Source organism: Stigmatopora argus, chromosome 22 (genome assembly GCF_051989625.1).
Source record: "Stigmatopora argus isolate UIUO_Sarg chromosome 22, RoL_Sarg_1.0, whole genome shotgun sequence".
NCBI classification, from domain to species: Eukaryota; Metazoa; Chordata; class Actinopteri; order Syngnathiformes; family Syngnathidae; genus Stigmatopora; species Stigmatopora argus.
Window position 1 is genome coordinate 11838323 of NC_135408.1, and position 21081 is coordinate 11859403.

Here is a 21081-nt window from a genome sequence, read left to right on the forward strand (position 1 = left end):
ACTTTGTGATGAAAGCGTTAAATCTCATTATACATACATATTGCACTCTATAGAACGTACTGGTGCTTGTTCTTTTCTGTTTCATTTGTGCACGTGTCCATTTATTCCACCACTTAAGTGGAACAAAAAAAAAAGAAGAAGGTAGGAGTCGTGCGTGAAAAACAACATTTGAATCATTTCCTCATTTTCCCAAGCCGTGGACTTGACTTTTGCTTGGCAAACTCCCTCACTGTTGTCTGTCATCCTTTCAGCCCTCATTAATAGTCCAGGCCTCTGAGGCCCCCGGCTCTCACATCCTAGACCCCCATTACAGGTGAAGAGGCAGAGTGATTTCCATGTAAATGGTGTCAGAATGCCATTTTCAAGTGAAGCTGCCGAGAAAATGAATTCCCGCAGACGAGACACATTACAAAGGAGCAATGACACCCGACTTGCATTCTTACACATTCCCCATGCCGCCGTGCTATAATGGCCCATCTGTAAAAATAGCTTTGTTTGGCTTCTTCTGTCGCTGCTCGAGTGTCAGTCAACACAACCCAAGCAGAGCAAGTGGAAATGGGGATTTGAATATTAGCATATAAATATGGACGCAAATTGGACTTGAACTATAAGTGGAAGATCACGCATCGGTGTGCCGGAGCTACTTTTACCCTCGAGTCAAACGATGAATATTTTGGCTGCCCTGCACCGTGGGAGACGTCCAATCCATATCAACCAGGAGGACTGGAAGCGATTGATCGATGCCGTTGAGGCCACGCCCCCGGATCAATTTGGAACCCATTTCATGAAGGACACTACGCAGTGAGAACAGTAACTTGTGTCTAAGTATCAGCCAGGCTTTTTTGAGACTGTCTAAGCCAGGAGTGTCAGACTCAACTCGATTTCATGTGGGCCGGACCATTTTAGATATCATATTTAGATTATTTTAATTTTATAAATGGATTAAAACAACTGGATTAAAAGCCCTGAATATTCAGTTTTTTATAGATCTAAAACTGTTTATTTTATCTTTTTTAAAAATATATTTTTAGATTTTACAAAATGATTTTTGAACTAAAAACACAGAAAAAATGCATTAAAAATGACAATTATTGATTTAAAAGGGGGAAAATCAGAAAAATTGAATATACATCTATACTCTTCATTTTAATTTGATCCTAAAACAGAAAATTGGCACTCATGATTTACTTTCCTGGGCCACACAAAAGGATGCGGCGGGCCAGATTTGGCCCCCGGGCCGCCACTTTGACACATGTGGTCTAAGATGTGAACAAATTGCAATCTTTTTTTTAAAAGAAATGCTTGTTTCCCCAGGAGATTATTATCTGTCCAATGATACGCTCTCAAGCCTACTACGCAGCAAGAATGATAAATGGTGGTGTTTTTGTCTCCAGGTTGATTCCACACTAGACTGCTGAGTGAGGCCAAATACTTTAATAAGAGATCTGTTCAATCTCAGGATTTACAGTAACCTTGTTGCCCCCCTTATCAGTCTTTTTCTAAGATGGGCTCAATTATAAGGAAATAAGACTCCCGATTTTAATTGCTCAATGGCAAATATTTAAGTTTGATTTATATAAGGAGACTATTAATGAATATATACGTGTAAATGTGTAAGATTATCTAGCCAAAAGTTAATTTCCGTCTTTAGTCCCTGTGTAGGTTAAGGTTAAAACATAAAGAAAACAAGATAAAATCAATAATGAATACAAATAACCCAATCTGATGAGAAAACATGACTGAACCACGTTTTCCGATCAATTCTCCTCTTTTGTCGCACACAACACAGGATGCATTTATCATTTATTGAGGCAATGTTTTTCTCAATAAAATCAAATTAAAAACACACCCCGAATCAATTCCAAAGTTTTTCAATCAATTTCAAAGCGCCCATTCCACCGAGGTTACGCTACAGGGAGACAATAGATTAAAAAGCAGCACTTTTATTGATTTTTCCGACCCACCGACACGTCCGCTGGAACGCAAATATGAGAATGGGCTTTTTCTACATTGGCTTTCATCTATCTCTGATAATTTGAGGTTATGATTTTGTGGCCTGCCCTTGCTGGGTTTTTGTTCTTTGACTCAGTGTGTCACCAGATGAGAAGAAGTAAGAAAGGAAATGAATTCTGTTTCATTGCTGGGAGAGAAATAAACCCACGTACGTGCGCCTGTTTTGCTGCAGGACGCAGTAGGACACATTTCTGCAGTCTGTGCACAGCTGTCCATAGAAACATGGTGACTGCAGGAAAGTTAAAAAAATACTATATCTAAATCATAGGATGAATACCAATGTGTCATTTTTTGTGCCAGGGGTTTCACTCAGAATAATGGAAAAAAACCAATAGATAGTGATGTCAGAAATGATATAGATGAGTGTGTTGCTGTTTTTGATGAACATGATATTGAATGGAAAGAGGCAAGATGCAAGATGCAAGATGCTGTGTAATGTTGCAGCCTTTTAGGACCCTGAGGAGAAAGTGGACCCAGGTTGCTGCAGAGGTAGTAGCCATGCAATTTGTATTCAGCCCATCTGATAGCGCCTCTTGGATCACAGATGGATTATGAAGGATTTTCCTTCAGGATGAGCAGCTCCTGCTTGATTTGCTTGCCTTTTCGGAGGTCCGCATTCCACCTTCTTTTTCTCCTTCAAGTCTCATCGTTTCAATGCTTGAACGCCTGAAAGAAGCACATTGAAAGATTTGCTGAAAGCAATCAATGGAGCTGTAATATCGGAGGAATCGCCTCCCGGGGTAAGTTGTAAAGTTCAAAGCTTTTGTTTGATAGCTCTGGAAAGTTGCCTCTTTTCCCCATTGTGGATTTTTTTAAATATTTTTTTTACGTGCAAAGTTGCAAAACAGATTTCCTGTCATCTGCATGCATTTGAAATTATACGGCATCCCTGCATTTTTTTAATAGAGGAAATCAATGTCTGATTAAAGGCATCATTCCCAGCATGTGTGCACGTTTAGAGAAGAATATTAGTAAATAGCTTTTTTTTTTTGGTTTACTGGTGTGATCATTGACTTGCCGTGACATTTCTTTAAAATTTGTCTCTGTCTTAGGATATTATTCGGTTGCTTTCTTTGGCTTGTGATAAATCAAATCCTTCAGTGGTCTTGGAAAGCCAAAAGGGATTAGCTTTTGGATGTGTTGGAATTGCACTGAAACTAATCCAGACTCGTGGAATCACATCCTCACACTTTTATAGTACACTTATATAGTATATATAAACTCTAAAGCAATATCCCCAGTCATGTTTAACATGATAGCATTACCAATTTACTGATTGTAACCATTTCAATGCAAAGCTTCAGAAACTGCATAGATATTTGGACTAGCGGAATCTATTGATGGTTCATTGGTCTTCTGGGAGCGGAGGTCAGTGCCCCCCGTGACTGCTTCACAGACTCATCCTTCACGCCTCAGGCTATATTCCCTCCTCCCTACGGCGACTCATCCTTTTTATGAATTGCCAAAATGTCTTGCGGCGTATTCGTCATTTGTCTTTCTATCACATCTTTGAAGCGGCCTCAATAGTACGAGCTTGTCCTTTTTCACCCGTTCTCCTGCAGATGAACCTGTTGTGAATCATACGTCCTTGTCGTGCTAATACAGTTTTCACAGCCTTTTCAGATTAGAATACTCTCTAAATTTGGGTGGAAAAATACTAATTAAGGGCTTTCTATTGGTGTGCAACTTCATTCTTGTGAGAAAATATGTTTTTAATTGTGACTTCTCCTTTAAAAAAATATCTTGCCTTGTTGGGTTGATTGTTTTTAGTTCAGGGACAGACGTTGCCAATTCTGCGGTGAAATGAAGTTCAGGGACATTTCTGATGACAAGAAATGAAGTTCAGGGACATTTCTGATGACAAGAAATGAAATTCAGGGAAATTTCTGATGACAAAAATCTGCCTTTATTAATCTTTGACTCGCACTGTAAAATTATAAACATTCCTGCATGTGTGAATGCGCGCTTAGGAATGCAGTACTCAATGTGACACGCGCCGCAGGTGGTTAGGCCATTCTGCTCAGATTCCAGTGATATCTCGCCGGAGTACGTATATTGTGATCTGTCGGAAGGTGACGAGCTCCAGTGCTTTCTTATTGACGATATGTTAGATGGTGAGCTGCGATGATTCCCCGCAGTCGGAGCCCGGGAAGAAAGAAATCAGTTCTCCCGTCACTTTTGATCAGAAGGCTGCTCAGCCCTGGGTGCACTACGCCAGAAGATCACTCTGGAAGATAGCTATTTTGTAATATCTTCCAGTGGGGAGCCTTTGACGTGTGCTCCGTCTGAATGCGTGCCGCCATTTTGTTGCCTACACCATCAATTGTACTGGTACTAATCACAGCAGCACATATCTAGGTGGCGATATTGTTACATGAGTTTTGATTTGCTAGAGTAAAAATCGAGGAATCCTTAAATTTTGAGGCTATTCTTGTTAACTCATTTTTTTTCTTATTAGCAAGATGATGATTTTTTAGCTTTATTCTGACAGTCTGTGTTTATTTCACAAACGCTCAGATGTGTTATTAGAGCAAATTAAACCGCGCCGTCAGCCACATTTCAATCTCACCGCTCCCCGCCATGTAAAATCCCGCGCACAAATATATCGGTATTCATACGCATGGTGTTCAGACAATAGTGCTGAATATTTATGCCATTCCTAGTTGTAGGATATGACTTTTTCTGCCTGGAAGCATCTTTATTTGATTTTTTCTTCTTCTTCTTCCCAATTCCTTATTGATGTGTGGAGCACGCCGCGACGCCATGCTGACAAGATTCCACGCAATCTCATTAGCCGGATTCAGACTGCGGCGGGGGCATTGGCGAGGTGCGCCCGCTTTTGATGGGAACAACACGGGTATAGCTAGACACGGAAAGAAAAAAAACGTGCAGCTGTTTTGTCTTTTTTATCTGCAAAATAGGTCTAGTCACTCTTCCTAAATGGCTGGACTCTTTTTTTTCGTGGGGGGGGGGATATCGGTGGTACGGCTGTTCTTTTTGCCGAGCAATTCAAGTGGCACATGATGATGGTGGGCGGTGGGCGCCAAATCATCGCGGGAATCTGGCTGTCCATCAGACAGACGGGATGAGTTGCAAAGCTTTTTGGAGCACAGATGGCGGATCAGTAGAAGTGACTGATTTCTGATTTTTTTTTCTTGTACTGATCTTATATTTCAGAGTTCCTGGAAGTAAACAGTTTCAGGAAGAAGAAGAAATCTATAATGAGCAGATCCTCCTTTGCGATTATTGGAAAATCCAACACTTTGACTCTCGCCTCTTTATTTTCTACTTTCGTTTTCTTTCCCACTTTACCATGTGATCGTTTTGATGTAAAAAACAGCATTATTTTTGCGGTATTAGTTAAGCAAAACTTTGTTAGTTTTATGGAGTTCAATAAAGATTAGATTACAGTTTGTGGCCTGTTTTGGAAGGAATCTGTTATTCCAAAAAGGGTTGAAATGCTGTTGGAAAATGAAATTGTTTACATTACAGACAAGAAATTGGTTTATGAACTCAAATATACGTATGGACTAAATAGCATATTTTTGATTCCAGGTGTTTCACGTGGCAATTCCAAGGTGTGCAGCCAGGTGCCACCATGCAGGCTCTTCCCACCACATTTCTTCTCATCAACCTGCTTGGCATCGCGCGATCCGAGCACAGCCGCTTTTTGTACATTTCATCAGGTCAGAAAATTCTTCATCATCTTGCATGTTATTAAATTGTCCTTTTTATAAAAGCTTTGTCAAGCTTAAATACTAATTTCCATTGAATCGGTGATTTTAAATTTGCCAACATCATCATCACCTGTACCCATTTGAATTTTGCATCCAATACAAGAGCAGTAAAATGATCAATTTTAGATGGCATACCCTTGGAGAAGTATTACATTTCAAATGATTTTCCAACACATTGCTTAGCCTCGTCCAAAAGGGCCCCTGCATTGTGGCCATTCTCCATCCTGGATCAAAGACCGGATTGGTGCCAGATTTTAGAGGTGTGCAAGAGGAAGAGGATGGGAAGAACTGTCCGTTTTTGCCAGTTATACTGACTTCTTGTGGTCAAGCAAGGTCAAGCAAGACCATCAATATATGCAGTACTATAACAGGTCCCACGTAACAAATCCTATGTTCATTCTAAAATACTCTTAAGCGTGCTAGACTTGATGCTAATAGCATAATTTAGTTGGAGTTTTTTTGTCTAAAATATTATTACCTAGGCAAAAAAGCCTTTATCGTACAAAAAAGTCTCTTTAAAATGTAGTTCAAATTTGTGTTTAGACTTGATGCAGCTCTTGCATACTGTTAAGCAAGTGATGTCCATATATATATATATATATATATATATATATATATATATATATATATATATATATATATATATATATATATATATATATATATACATATATATATACATATATATATATATATATACATATATATATATATATATATATATATATATATATACATATATATATATATATATATATACATATATATATATATATATATATATATATATATATATATATATATATATATATATATATATATATATATATATATATATATATATATATATATATATATATATATGATTATTTTTTTAAAATGTTTTATGTTTTCTGGGAACACAAAGATGCGACCACTTTTTCTTTAATAAATCCAATTATTTTTACATTAATACTTATTATTCGCTTCATGCTTTTTTTAGATTTAAAAAAAAAAGACAAGTATATGACTGACTTTCATTCCCGTGTTCCTCCCAAACAGACAAGTACAGAAGAAACAGTGACCTCGCCACTCCAAAACCTGAAACCGAACAAGACAGCAGCTATGGCTACAAAGGTAAAACACAAGGACATCAATCATTTAGTCAACATCCTAGACTTCCTAGAATTGGAGATTTTTCGTGGCAGAATTTTTTTTTTTCTCCTCTAAAGATGAAAAACATTGTGTGTGGGTGTGTGTATGTGCGTTTGTCTGAGCATCATTACGCCCCAACCAGAAAAAAAAATATGAGGAGACTGTAAGAAGTTGAAAGGCTTTTCATTCTTGAAAGAGCCTGACTCTGGCCACCATTTTGCTCATTTAGAAAGAGACAGAGTAGAAGAAAAGAAATGCTTCTATTGCCTCACGGTACCCTGCTGTGATTTGGGTGAGAAATGGCAAGATTCTCACTCTCATTTAGCATTCCCTTTTTTGGGATTGATGTGCTCTGTATCCATACGTGAAAGATGAAAAGTGGGAGGGGACCTCATTGTATAACGTCCATTTTCAAGTGACCATAAACTAAACAAATCAGATTCACGTAAGAAAGCACGTTTATTTCGTCAAAGAGAAATTTGCCTTGTTGACATTCCCGTGGGAGTGAAAACTAGGAATGAGTGTGTATGTCCTATCCTTTGCCATTTCTGGTTTTGTGTTGCCATGAAGATCGGCATGTCTTTGTGTTCATTCCATCTTTACCATCTGCTCCCGGTTGCTTTGCAATTTCACCCAGGTTGTAAATATTTCTCTGATATTGCAACATATTTTTCTTGCACTTCTTTTTCAAAGTTAGTGGGGATCACTGTTCCCTCTAAGATGCGCGCGTGCGCAATTGCGCACTACTCTCGTCTTCTCTGCGCAGCAGCAAACCTATGGCGCGCAGTAAAAAAAAAAAACAGATTTTTTTTTTTTTATTTTTTTTTTTTTTACCCCTTTCCCCATGATGGCGCCGTTTAAGCGGTAGCCAGTGGCAGTAGCTCTGTCCACTTATGTTTTTCGTGTTTTACAGCATGTTTTACATGAAAAATTAGAGGGAACATTGACATGCACCTGCTTGTGGCAGGTGTGATACTGGTGTGCCCATAGCGAGCAATGATGATGTCGTGACCGGATGATTCGCCTAAAGACGTTTCGCCGACGGACGTTTGACAGACGGACAGGTCGCCGAATGGACGTTCCGCCGAACATTCATTCGGCGACCTGCCCGTCTGTCAAACGTCCATCGGCGAAACGTCTTTAGGCGAATCATCCGAGTACCGATGATGTCGCTCACACTGGTACTCGGTGCGCTCAGGGAGGTTGACTTTCTGCTCAGACCAACGAAAAATTAGAGGGAACATTGGTGGGGATGCTCATTATTTTTGCTATGCTGTCCCTATTTTCTTCAGTCTTTTGTCTGGAATGACAGTTATTGCATCCCTCCAATGTAGACATGTCAGAAAGCCATGCTGTATCTCCTCAGTCCCTGCCATTGACGACAGTAGGCGTCCAACCTAATTGATTTTAATAAATCATTTCAGTCTCTGGAGATAAAAATGAAACTAAATCGCATTTTTTTTAAAACCAGCAACTCATTTTGAATTAAAAAAACGCAAATTAAAAGGATTTCAATACAACGTTTTCTTCGATGAGGCTTGTTCTCCTGCAGGCGGCGTGCTTGCATTGTGACAGGAGGGGGAAAAAAAGGATGGAAAACAAAAGTTCCCTCATTTTCATGTGTTTTGATGTGATGACTTCCAGGCAGCGTGGCCGGCCATTGGGTGGTCAACACGTGTCATTTGGGGCCACAATATGTTCAGCATCCAATTCCAATCATATCTAATTTCCCCGATGGCATGCTGCAGAGGTCAGGGGTGAGGACACCAATCGATTTTTTTTCTTTTTGCTCATCTTGAGAGACACAATGCTGCTACAGACTGCCTCATTAAAAAGCCCCCTTTTCTCTAGGCGGTTTACAGGTCTAGCTGCACCCAATTTCTTTGAATTAATGCTTTGGATTGCACTCATCCAATTGTAGATGTGTCTTTCTCATTTCTGATGTTTGTATTAGTATGAGAAAAAAGTCAAGCTATGTTTGAAATAAAACAAGGTTGTTGTTTTTTAATGGACAAATCTCAAATTTCAATTATACTAATGTTGCGAGGTTGAAATGAAAAATGATCCAAGCCATGTTTTAATTTGAGTGCCTTTTTAATAATTTCAACTGGAAGGTCTAGCAGTGGAAGGTCGTGTTTCATTACCATTGACAGCGATAGACGTCCGATATATTTGCAATGAGCAAGGCAGACTGCATCAATGGGTCGGACGTCTATCGCCGTCAATGGTAAGCAACTTTTTGAGGGAAAATGGGCATCTTAACACGATTGACGCCAATCAATGATGCTTTCTGAACATCTTTGGAAAAACTGAGGAGGAAAAGTCAGGCACAAATGTTGCAATTTCAAAGGCAGCAAAGTGGGGGTGCTTAAGAGTGGCGTCTCTTCTCTCTTTTCTCTCTCTTTTTGAGATGTGAGCACCCCGCATTTGGACTTTGGAGCTTCTGGCGTGCGCACGCAGACGCACGCACAGCCTCTCTCTTTTCTCTTTACCCGTACCATCGCGCACACGCGCTTTGGCTGCAGAGCGTCGTTGCGAAAAGCGCTCGCCAGCAAATTGCTTTTCGATCTCCTCCTCGAGCGAAATGACGATCCAACCTGTGCGATGGATGTCGTCAAGTTCTTAACGCCTTTTGGAAACGAGGACTTGCAAGCGAGTGGAGGAGGAAAGTCATCTGCTCTCCCGTGGGGTCCTTCCCGGCCAATTTGTTGCAACTTCGCGATGAAGGAGCGCTCGCGAGGTTCCGTCCGATTCGAGTGACGGCTCTCGGAAATCGGAATGCGGACCAACTAATCGCAACGCGACTCTTGTGGAATTGTTCGGACTTTCTGCTTCGGCTTTGAACGATGCCTGCCCGCATCAAGGGGTTTTGCTGTCTTCTGGCATGGCTGCACCTTTCTTCAGGTATCTAGTACTCAACTAAAGTACTCAGTGTACTTCTACGTTTCCAAAATGCTTCTATTTTAAAGCACTCGCCCAGCATGCATTTGGGATGTCGCGATACATCGATCTCGATCGATATGTTGATTGCTTAAGCACCATCTAATAGAGGTAAAGCATTAACGTTTTTATGGATGAAATATTGCAGCAGAAAACAATGTTGAAAACATGCCATGTATTTGTATTGCATATTGTGTTATGGTGGAGTGGTTTGTGCGTCAGCCCCGCAGTCCTGGGGTCGAGGGTTCGATCCCAGGTGGGTCCTCTGTGTGTGGAGTTTGCATGTTAACCCCAGGCTTGCCTGCGTGGGTTTTCTCTGGGTACTCTGCTGCCCCCCCCCATCCCAAAATCTAATTGAACACTCTAAATCGCTCCCTGACTACGATTGGTTGTCCTTTGTCTCCTCATGCCTTGATTGCCTGTCCACCAATTTGGGGTGCTCCAGCACCCCCGCGACCCTTATGAGGATAAGCCATTCAGAAAATGAATGAATGTGTGAAAGTGTACTTTGAAACGTATGACAACCATGCGGTGAAATTGCAAATTGTCAGTAGCGTATCGTCCTGAAATTGGGGGCGTACACCCCTAGCAACTTGTAGCCATTTTTTTAACGTCTACTACCCTGTGTTGCCATGGAGGCATTAATATGCCCCATAGTATTCACTCATCGGGACTAGGTACCTCTCGCACGCCCCTTTTATGCAGCTCTTATCTCACTCGAAGAAGTTAATTGCCATAATAGGTGTCAGAATGGGCGGGGTGTTTAAGTGAAAGTATGTTTTATGCATAAGAGAAGAGCACGAGCCTGTCGAGTACCGTCCGTCCTCGGTGGATACGCCCGGCGTAGAAAGCCGCCGCCTAATGAGGAAAGAAAGCAGTCGGATCGAGGCCTCGTTATAACTCATCGGCCGCCATCGACGGCGACGGACGTCCCGTCCGACGGGCTCAAACACGTGATCATTCGCTGGCTGTGCCATGGAAATGAATGCAATTGTTGACTTTACTGTTTATCAGTCTATTTAAAGCGTGTGCGTATCCGCAGACAAAAGGTGGGGTGAGAAAAAAATCCACTTTTTCTGTTGGCACCTGCTTCCCGCAGTCTGCACTGACAAAGACACCTGTCAGTAGTATTAGCATTAGCGGCGGATTCATTCATTCGCTGTAAATGTCACAATCTGAGTGATGAGTTTTTTTTAGTGCAGCATTTTTTTACATTCTGGAGCGTTGACTGGGTTTGGATTTTTAAGATCACACCGCAAGCTACCTTGGCTTGATCGTTTCAGACCGTAATGACCTCTGATTTGGATCGGCACTCCAACGGTTCTCCCTGTAAATCAGGGGTCTCAAACTTGCGGCCCGCGGGCCAACTGCGGCCCGCGGGACGATAATTTGCGGCCCCCGTCTTAATATGAAAGATCGATTTTTTTTTTTTTTTTTTTTTTTTTTTTTTTAATTTTTTTTTTTTTTTTTTTTTTTACCCCTTTCCCCATGATGGCGCCGTTTAAGTGGCAGCCAGTGGCAGTAGCTCTGTCCACTCATGTTTTTCTTGTTTTACAGCATGTTTTACATGAAAAATTAGAGGGAACATTGACATGCACCTGCTTGTGGCAGGTGTGATACTGGTGTGCCGATAGCGAGCAATGATGATGTCGTGACCGGATGATTCGCCTAAAGACGTTTCGCCGACGGACGTTTGACAGACGGACAGGTCGTACTAGTATTTGTTAGTTTAATGATTAAATACAAATACTAGTATTTGTATTTAATCATTAAACGCTGTTTTCAGCTGGATTTGACCGAATTTGAGAGCATTTTGAGCCGTTTGGCGAATGGACGTCTATAGACGTTTTTTTGCCTCCATCGCGATATCATCCAGTATTTGTATTTAATCATTAAATGCTGTTTTAGGATGGATTTGACCCGATTGCTGTCATTTTACGGCTCGGTTCTGCTACATCTGCCTGCCCAAGAGTGCTTATTCCCGGACTGCCATTGAAGGTAGACGAACATTGATTTTTACTATAATTTGGACAACACCGGCGGCGGGCCGGATTAAAAATCCTAACGGGCCGTATATGGCCCGCGGGCCGAGGTTGAAAAACTTGTACACACACGATCCGGCGGGGCGAGCGTTCGAATCCCGTTTCGGCGAAACCTCCGTTCGGCCGAATGAACGTTCGGTGGAACGTCCATTCGGCGACCTGCCCGTCTGTCAAACGTCCGTCGGCGAAACGTCTTTAGGCGAATCATCCGAGTACCGATGATGTCGCTCACACTGGTACTCAGTGCGCTCAGGGAGGTTGTCTTTCTGCTCAGACCAACAAAAAATTAGAGGGAACTTTGGTTCGGAGCTGAATGAACCAATCACGGTGAGGTATACGGCTCTGGAGGGCGGGACATCGGCCGGGCTGTCCAGTGCCTCGCTCACTCACTCATTCATTCCTCCAATCAGCTGGGCGGAGGAGAAGCCGTGAGGCCGATCACTCCGCTCGGCGCGCACACTCCTCCGCTGCTCTCAGCATAGAACTGAATGAGGCGCTATGATCCGTGATCCAGCCTGTGTCAGTGTCTGTAGCCATCTCCGCGATTGAAACGGAGAGCGAAAGTGCACATGCGCCACAAACCCGCGCGACTGAATGTGAAAGATCAACCCGAGACTCATTCCAAGTGGAAAAACATATTACAGAGCCCCAGAGATGTCTCTTTCAAAGCCTGCCGTGAAGAGAAAGGTCGGTGATGAGCACAGACAGTTTCAAGAAAAGTGGGGAGTGCAATATTTCTTTGTTGAACACAGGGGCACCCCGACGTGTCTCATTTACACTGAAAAAGTTGCGGTGCACAAGGAATACAATTTGAAACGTAATTGTACTATGAGACATGCTGAGGAGTACGAAAAATACCAGGGAGATGAGAGAGCCAACCAGGTTGCCAGTCTTAAAACACGTCTTCTGAGGCAACAGGATCTCTTCAAGAAGGCTACCAAAGACAGTAATGCAGCAGTCAAAGCTAGCTACGCCGTTTGTGAGTTGATTGATCCTGTGCTAAGTGATCCCAAATGGCTCATGGACTTGGCTTTTCTTGTTGATATCACACATGAGCTTAATGTACTGAACAAGAAGCTACAAGGCCAGGGGCAACTTGTCAGTGCTGCCTAGCATTCTGCACTAAACTTGTGTTATGGAAAGCCCAGCTCTCTCAGACAAACCTTTGCCATTTCCCAGCATGCAAGGCTCTCGTGGATGCAGGCACACCATTCAGTGGTGAGAAGTATGTTGAGGCCATTTCGAAGCTACAGGAGGAATTTGATCACAGATTTGCAGACTTCAAGACACACAAAGCCACATTTCAAATTTTTGCGGACCCCTTCTCCTTTGATGTGCAAGATGCCCATCCTGAGCTTCAAATGGAGCTCATTGACCTGCAGTGCAACTCTGCACTCAAAGCCAAGTTCAGGGAGGTGAGTGGAGAAGCAGACAAGCTTGGGCAATTTTTGAGAGAGTTGACCCCCAGCTTCCCTGAACTTTCCCGAAGGTTCAAGCGGACCATGTGCCTTTTTGGGAGCAGATACTTGTGTGAGAAGCTCTTCTCCACCTTGAACTTCAATAAGTCCAAGTACAGGTCCAGACTTACTGATGAGCATCTTCAAGCTCTACTGAGGGTCTCCACTGCTTCCTCCCTCAAGCCAAATGTGACTATGTGAGAAGAAGCGCTGCCAGGTCTCTAGCAGCAAGGAGTAGGCAAAAGAAGCCGTGTTCAGAATATTTCATGTTCAATGTTCCATTCAAGTTCAGAAAGTTAAAGGTTAAAGAGCTGTTAATACAGACATTTGAAACGGAATAAAAATAATTCATTTTCTCTACTTAGCCAGCCAGTGTATATCTACTGTATGCTCATTAGTATTATTTGGTTTTATATTACTGATTGATTTCTTTTTTATTCATCTTTAAGTTAATTTATTTAATTCATTATTTTTTGTTAAAAAATAAAGATATTTGATAACGTTGGAAAGTTTTATCAGTGCTTTTCTTGTGGAAATCCTGATGCGGCCCAGTCTCACCCAGACTCGGCCTCTAGTGGCCCCCAGGTAAATTGAGTTCGAGACCCCTGCTGTAAATGATTAAAATTGCCCATTCTGTCTGTTATTGCCAAAAAGAGCCTCAGATTTGACTTTCGACGATGCTGTTACTGTATTTTCTGGCATATACGCCATATTTGTAGAAAAAAATATGACTGAATCGAGGGTACGGCTTATATGCGCACAAATTAGACTTGACATGCACGAAACTGCAAAGTAACAAAGACGCCATTAACTAAGACAATGAGGCCGATACGGTCATTTATTTCAAAATAGAGAAAAGATAAACCGATAAAACGCTAAACAAAATGTATTTTGCTGTCTACGAATGAAATTCAAGAACAAAAAGAAACCGTATCTTGCATAAAACTCACTTACTTGTACGTGGCATTGCGTGTTTACCATGTCATGTGCCCTCCTTTTTCCGCATTGATGTTTTGAGGATTTTTCTTAAGATTTTCTCTTCAAAGTAATACATTTGTACTTCCTACTAAAACCATGAATATGGAGGTGAAAATTGTGAATCCGGGCGCGTCTTATACGAGACAGATTGCAAAATTCAACAATTTTAAGGCAATTTTTAAGGGTACGGCTTGTACGCGCATGCAGCTAATATGCGAGAAAATACGGTACTCACCAATTAAAAGAACGTCTCGGCAACAAGCTGTTTATTCTATTGATTTATTCAGCTGACATCAAAGTCAAGCCCTGCGAGGAATGACTCAATAATATCGAACAGGGAATAAAAATGTTCTCTTTTCGTATACTTAGACCTCTTCGAGGGAAATGCAACAACATGATTACAAACCCTCACTGATAACAGAAAAAAATTAGCTTAAATGAATATCATTGCGGAAAAAATGTCACACGTTGAACTTACTCTGGATTTTGCACATTTTCCTGCCCGTTTCCACGCCAAATTCTTCAGCTTTTAAGTCAAGTGATTCAATTGCGCCGTGAAAAGACACCTGGAATCACTCGGAGAGTTTAATCGCTGGTTTTATAAAGCTGGTGCGGCTTTGTCCCTCATTGGTTAATGATGCGTCCCTCGAGTGTGGCCGTGAATCGCATTGCCATTTTAGCTGCTTTGTTTGCAGGACCTGCAAACAGCGGCTTTTAAAACAAGGAGACACGGAGGGAAATGAACACGTCCTCCTTGTAGATAGCCGCTTTATACACGCGCAAATTACAGATATGCAGCTGTTGGGCAAAGAGGTGAAAGAAATAAATAAATTGGAAGTTCAAACAGCGGTTAATACCTTGCAGCATCTGAATGGCATTCCGTCGCTGAACACAATTTTCCTGCCTTCTGATCTGACAGCTCTTTTTTAACTGGTTTTTGGACGCCAAATCCAATTTCTCCATCGCTATAGAATTTGCGCTTTTATCTAAATGACTTTACCGAACAGATGGACGTGTTTTGTAAAAATGTTCAAATATTGGCACGGAATGAAATGTTTTAAAAAGACCCGACTTTGATGTTTAAGTTACGTTGTTGAACTTGCGCAGAGGATTTTGTTAGCTGTGTGAACGTAGTCTCGTAAAAACAGACTAGCTTTCAAGAAAACATGGATAGAAAATTTCGGAATTTTGGAATCTTATTTTCATCTCAATGCAGAAAACCGTCAATATTTGGAAATCTTGCTGGGATAAGAAAAAAATCTCACGGCAAATGTCGTCTCTCAATGATCTCATTGGCTGCCGTTGACAAATACCTAGATCACGTGTCAAAGTGCCGGCCCGGGGGCCAAATCTGGCCCGCCGCATCATTTTGTGTGGCCCGGGAAAGTAAATCAAGAGTGCCAACTTTCTGTTTTAGGATCAAATTAAAATGAAGAGTATAGATGTATGAAATTTCCTGATTTTCCCCCTTTTAAATCAATAATTGTCATTTTTAATCCATTTTTCTGTGTTTTTAGTTCAAAAATCATTTTGTAAAATCTAAATATATATATAAAAAAAAAGCTAAAATAAACATTGTTTTAGATTTATAAAAAACTGAATATTCCGGGCTTTTAATCGAGTTCTTTTAATCCATTTATAAAAAAAATATCTAAATATTATATCTAAAATGGTCCGGCCCACGTGAAATCAAGTTGACGTTAAAGCGGCCCGCGAACCAACCCGAGTCTGACACCCTTGACCTAGATTGTAAATAGCAATATTTTTGTCTACCGCCATCCTCCCAGTTCAAATGAACTGGTCGCCGTCAACGGGCTGGACGCCCATTGGCGTCAATGACACGTTTCGCTGATCTGTTGAAATTGCCGGGAACACAGCAAGGTTCCACCTACTTATGATGAGAGACATTCTCTCCCGTAACAGGTCGACGGTGGCGACTCCAAATATTGACAGACGCTCGTTATAGAACGCCGTTTCTGGAGTAACGATGGCCGATCGGAGGGCGCCGGCTCGTTGCGGCTTCTCCAAAGCTAACAAGCCTCCCCGAGGTCTTCCTAAAGTTGACAGTGATGAGCTGAGGCTGTTGGCTAATGAGGCCTTTTTTTCCGCCACGGATGATGGGCTTGACGGGCTCTTTGTACACCGACCGACCATCATTTTGCGCATCCGATGGATTTGTCAATTTGGATATTAAGTTGAAGATGCCGGTCTGTGGAAAAAAAAGCCAGCTCTTTGGAAGGATTTTTCTCCAGTATTGAACTGTCGAAATGGTATTTTCATATTGTTATAAATTCAGCATCTTTGTTGTTTGCTTATTAAGAGGGCAGGCGTTATTTTGTCATGGCTTTGAGTGTCTTTGATTTTGTTGGTGGAAAATAAGCACAGGGGAGGGATGAAATAATTGTTGCTGAATTTGTTATTATTGAATAATGATTTTTTTGGCATCCCCAATGGGTATTGCTGCTAATAATTGGTCATCTGTTAGCTTGTTACCGGAGTGCAATTTTTCTACTCGAGGGCGTAAACTTTGCATTCATGATTGCTTTGCCGGTTTACTGGCTGATATCCTATCGCTTTCCTGGATGTTGACGTTCAAAGATCAAGTTTGAAGAGGATCCATTGGAAATGCACACATTTGCATTGATCTAACTTTGCATTTTCACCTTCGTTGGTGTCTTGTCATCAACAGACTAAACCGGCTATTATTCTAAGATGTCTGCCTTGTCTTCTTTTGTTTGGGGTTTTGGTTACTTGGGTGTTTTTTTCCTCGTGTGTCCTGTCCGGGTTATTGTATGAGTTTCACCTGCTGTGTCTTTTTTGTCTCTCCTTCACTTGTGTGACCCACCCAGGTGTTTGTGATTGTCAGCAGCCCCCATCTGTGTATTTAAACCCCGTGTTTTTCTGTCTTCTGTTATGTCGCCTTTTTCTTCGGCGCGCATCGTCGCCCTTCCCGTTACATTTTGTCTTTTTCTCGCCTACTTTCTGCTCCTGGGTTCCACGCCGCTCCGCATAACATGCCTAAACCTTTTGAACTAAAGTATTGACTTAGGATGTTTCTTTTTTTAAAAAAAATGATTGCTACTTATTCATAAAGACTGTAGTTTTATTCTTGCAAATATCGGACTGGCCTGGCTCAATCGAGTCTTTGGCAGCCGTGTGTTTTGAAGCAATTGAAGTGACTTCCGAACGCTCTAACGTTTGCCGATTCTTCAAAGTGAAGCAAAATATTGCCTCCCTTTTGACCCGACGGCTTGCCCATGTATGACAGAAGAGAAGCTGGCAATGATTGAGGTGCTTTTGCGGCGCTCTCCCATAGACCGGGTGAATTCATATTTTCAAAACACAGATTTAAAGGTCAGTAAATAGCGCGACCTCGGAGGCGCTTCTCGAGGTTGCAGCCGTAAGAGCCATCTCTTCTCCGCCGGGGCGTTTTATAATCAATACCATCCATATGCCAGCTAGAGAATCTTTCACGCTATTTTCACGGCCGAATGCATCCGAAGGGGACGTATATTTCTGCATCGGAGGCGCACGCAAAGCAGCATTTTTACCACAAAAAAAAACACAAATACTAATTGATCAGCGGCAAACGAGTGATCTCCAACAACGTTTCATCTTTCTCCTCCCGTCGTCTGTCTTTACTGACAGTGTTCAAAGCCCTCCGTGCCAAGATTGCGGCAGGAAGAGACTTTTCCCATAAGAGCTTCCTTCACACAGAGAATAGATAGCATCTCATTAAAAGATCTATAAATACTGTAGATTGAATTGCTTTAAATTCACCCGTCAATCCACACGTAAGATTGAAAATTATGTATACATAGTCATCGCCTGTGCATCGAGTGACTTATTTGTATTCTAATTGACCAATATGTTAGTCTTTTTTTGTTTTAACTAAATCAATGTACAATGCAAGCCTAGCCTTTGAGAAGCACTCATCAAAAACACAAACAGTGGAGGCGATAGATAATAAAATGTCAGTAACAGACTCTACGAATTCAATTTCTAAGCAATCAGCACGTGTCGTCCTTGACGTTCGTTGCTTAATGATTAGCATTCCAATCAGAAGAGCTGAAGTATGGATTTGAAATGTGCTCTATGAAGATAATTTTCCAGTTTCATTCCTATTTGACCACAATTTGACTGGAGTTGAATATTGCCAAAAGCCTCGCGTTCACCTCTGGTCCAGTCAATCGAGGACTTGGAGTGGAAAAGGCGAGCAATCAACACTTCACGTGATTGAAATAAACTGCTTCAGGTTAATCAGGAGTAGAAATTGGAAGTTGGGATTGTGTCTCTGCGCGCTGTTTTTGCCAACAGACAAATGCGCCGCTAACTTTTCCAACTATTGTAATTAACTCTTGTACACATTTTGAAAGTAAAAGATTAACAATGAGTCTCAAGGCAGTCGTTAATCTTGATTTTTTTTTTTAGATTCTCACTACAATATTCTTGATCACCTCAATTACATACAGTCATTTCCTTTTTTTTCATTTGTTTAAAGCCCCTTTCCGTCATCTGCTCATTTGACCATCTAATTAATACAAAATACGCCTCCAGCTTCTAATTAACATCGTATTTCAGTTCCGTTTAGGACAGGAATGACTCAAATCAGCCCTCGCGTCAACACTTAAAATTGCAATTCGAGTTTTCTCGGCAATCTCGGCAAGTTTAGATAATCATTGCGCTGCGCTCGCTTATCACATGACTGCATCGAGGCGATAAGCGCTGCTAGAAGACCATTTATGAACACTTTCCTTTAAGAAAAACGACAACACCAAGTTAAGTGGAATTGATTTAAACTCTGCCATCTTACAAAAGAACAAAAACACAAATTAAAACACATTAAGTAAAAGCTATATTAGTGCAGAATTGTAGTCCAACAAACACGGGACATTTGCACCAAAATACAGTCATAGGAAATGACCGGATTTTCTCGCATATAAGCCGCATTTGTAACAAAAAAAAGATGACTGAATCAAGAGTACGGCTTATATGCGCACAAATTAGAGTTGACATGCACGAAACTGCAAGGTGACAAAACGAAGTAACACATTTGTACTCCTATTTAAACCATGAATATGGAGGTGAAAATTGTGAATCAGGGGGCGTCTTATACGAGAGAAATCATAACATTCAACGATTTTAAGGCATTTTTAAGGGTACGGTTAATATGGTCAATATGTGAGAAAATACAGTAGTCATTCATTCTGTGTGGAGGGGGTGCTGGAGCCTATCCCAACCAACTACGTGCACCAGGCGAGAACATGCGAGGACACAATGGACAATTTCAACTGGCAATTAATGCTGTTTAATTGTTTGGGAACTCATTAGTTGAAGCAATTGGATAAAATTATACCAGAAAAAAAATGATGGCCGTTTTTACTGAAAAGTGAAGAGACAGTGAGATAAAAAAAATCTTTTCAATCACAGCATACGTGGGAGTGAAAAGCAATTTGTCAAGTCTACATTGGGAAGACTATTTGCTCAGTGGAGACCATTGACACCACCAGCAGCGGGTCTGCTGTGGAAAAAAAAAGGTCAGGGTATTATGGACTTTCAGCAGCCATTTCCCATCCTTGCTGAACTCTGACATGCATTTCTGCTGCCTTACTTACTCTATTGCTGCCGTAACCTTTTTCCCACCCAACAGGTAATAAGAAAGTAGGTAGTAAAGGGTATATTTTTTCTTTTCCTTTCAACATGCCAAAGAAATTCTGTCTTAAAGGACCGATAGAGTGACGTCGGCACAATATCTTTCCCGAAAAAGTTCAATCAAGCGCTATTGAGTCATAAAGGCAATAAGCTCACATCTGGGTTGCTTTTAATATAAGCTTAATTAGATCCCAAAATGAATCGAGGTCACCCAGATGTTCACCTTCGTCACTGCGTGATGACGTTTAAATTTAATATTAAAAGTATGCGAGATGTATTTGTTGAATGAGTTAAGACAAATTGGATTTAAATGTTGAAGATGGAGTCTTGCCAAAAATACACACTCCCCGTCTACTAAACTTAATTAGAATTTGGCACCGTTAGATGTTACTACATTAACCCTTGCAGGGACAGTACTCGTTACAATGGCAAATTTGGTCATTTAAACAAAATGAAACTATCTTTTGAAAACATTACTATTGTATTTTATATAGTGTATCAATGTGGAAATGGAAAAATACAGAGACTGGACTTTTCTTTGTGAATTTAACGGCGTGAAAAGAAACCCACGGAGTTGCTCAGTAGGAAGTGAGCACTAACGACATCACATTTGGACGTATACTGTACATACAGATGGTTTACTCTGTGCTTGAAGTATTCTGTTGACCCAGTTGGCTCCAATTTTTAGTACCACCAACAGTGTGCTTGTCTCTTTCTGCCCTGGGGACTTCATTGCTTGTTACCTTTCCACTGAACATTTAACAGATGGCAAATAAATGACTGGAGCTCTTTGCCTTGCTCATAAATGTATCTTCACGGTACTTTGAATGCAGCATGTATTCATGAAATGTTTCATTTTGGTTTCTTTCTTTGAAACTGCTTTTCATTTCTGGTTGTTTTTCTCATTGTTGTTGTTGCTCAAAGGCACAATTGGAGATTACAAGATTAAACTCCTACGTTGCTAGTTTGATTTATTTCTTAAGGACAATTTTCAGGATGATTATTTGTCTAATAATAATGGATGCATTCAAATTTGAGTGAGAATCAGTCAAATGTGGGGACATGGATAAAACCCAGACAGAATTTGGGAGCTTAAATACACACAAAGACAGAGATAGGAACAGGTGG

The 21081-nt window shown here is 41.1% G+C and overlaps 1 protein-coding gene across 1 annotated transcript in view; it reads left to right on the plus strand.

The window, feature by feature from the left end:
- The first annotated feature begins 4658 nt into the window (after positions 1–4658).
- The window catches only part of LOC144068553 (roundabout homolog 1-like), a 55239-nt gene continuing 38816 nt past the window's right edge, over positions 4659–21081 (plus strand). The window contains exons 1-3 of the mRNA XM_077593163.1: positions 4659–4840; positions 5569–5699; positions 6792–6866. Of these exons, the coding sequence (XP_077449289.1) occupies positions 4686–4840; positions 5569–5699; positions 6792–6866 (361 nt within the window). The 5' untranslated portion in view covers positions 4659–4685. The remainder of the gene's footprint in view (positions 4841–5568; positions 5700–6791; positions 6867–21081) is intronic.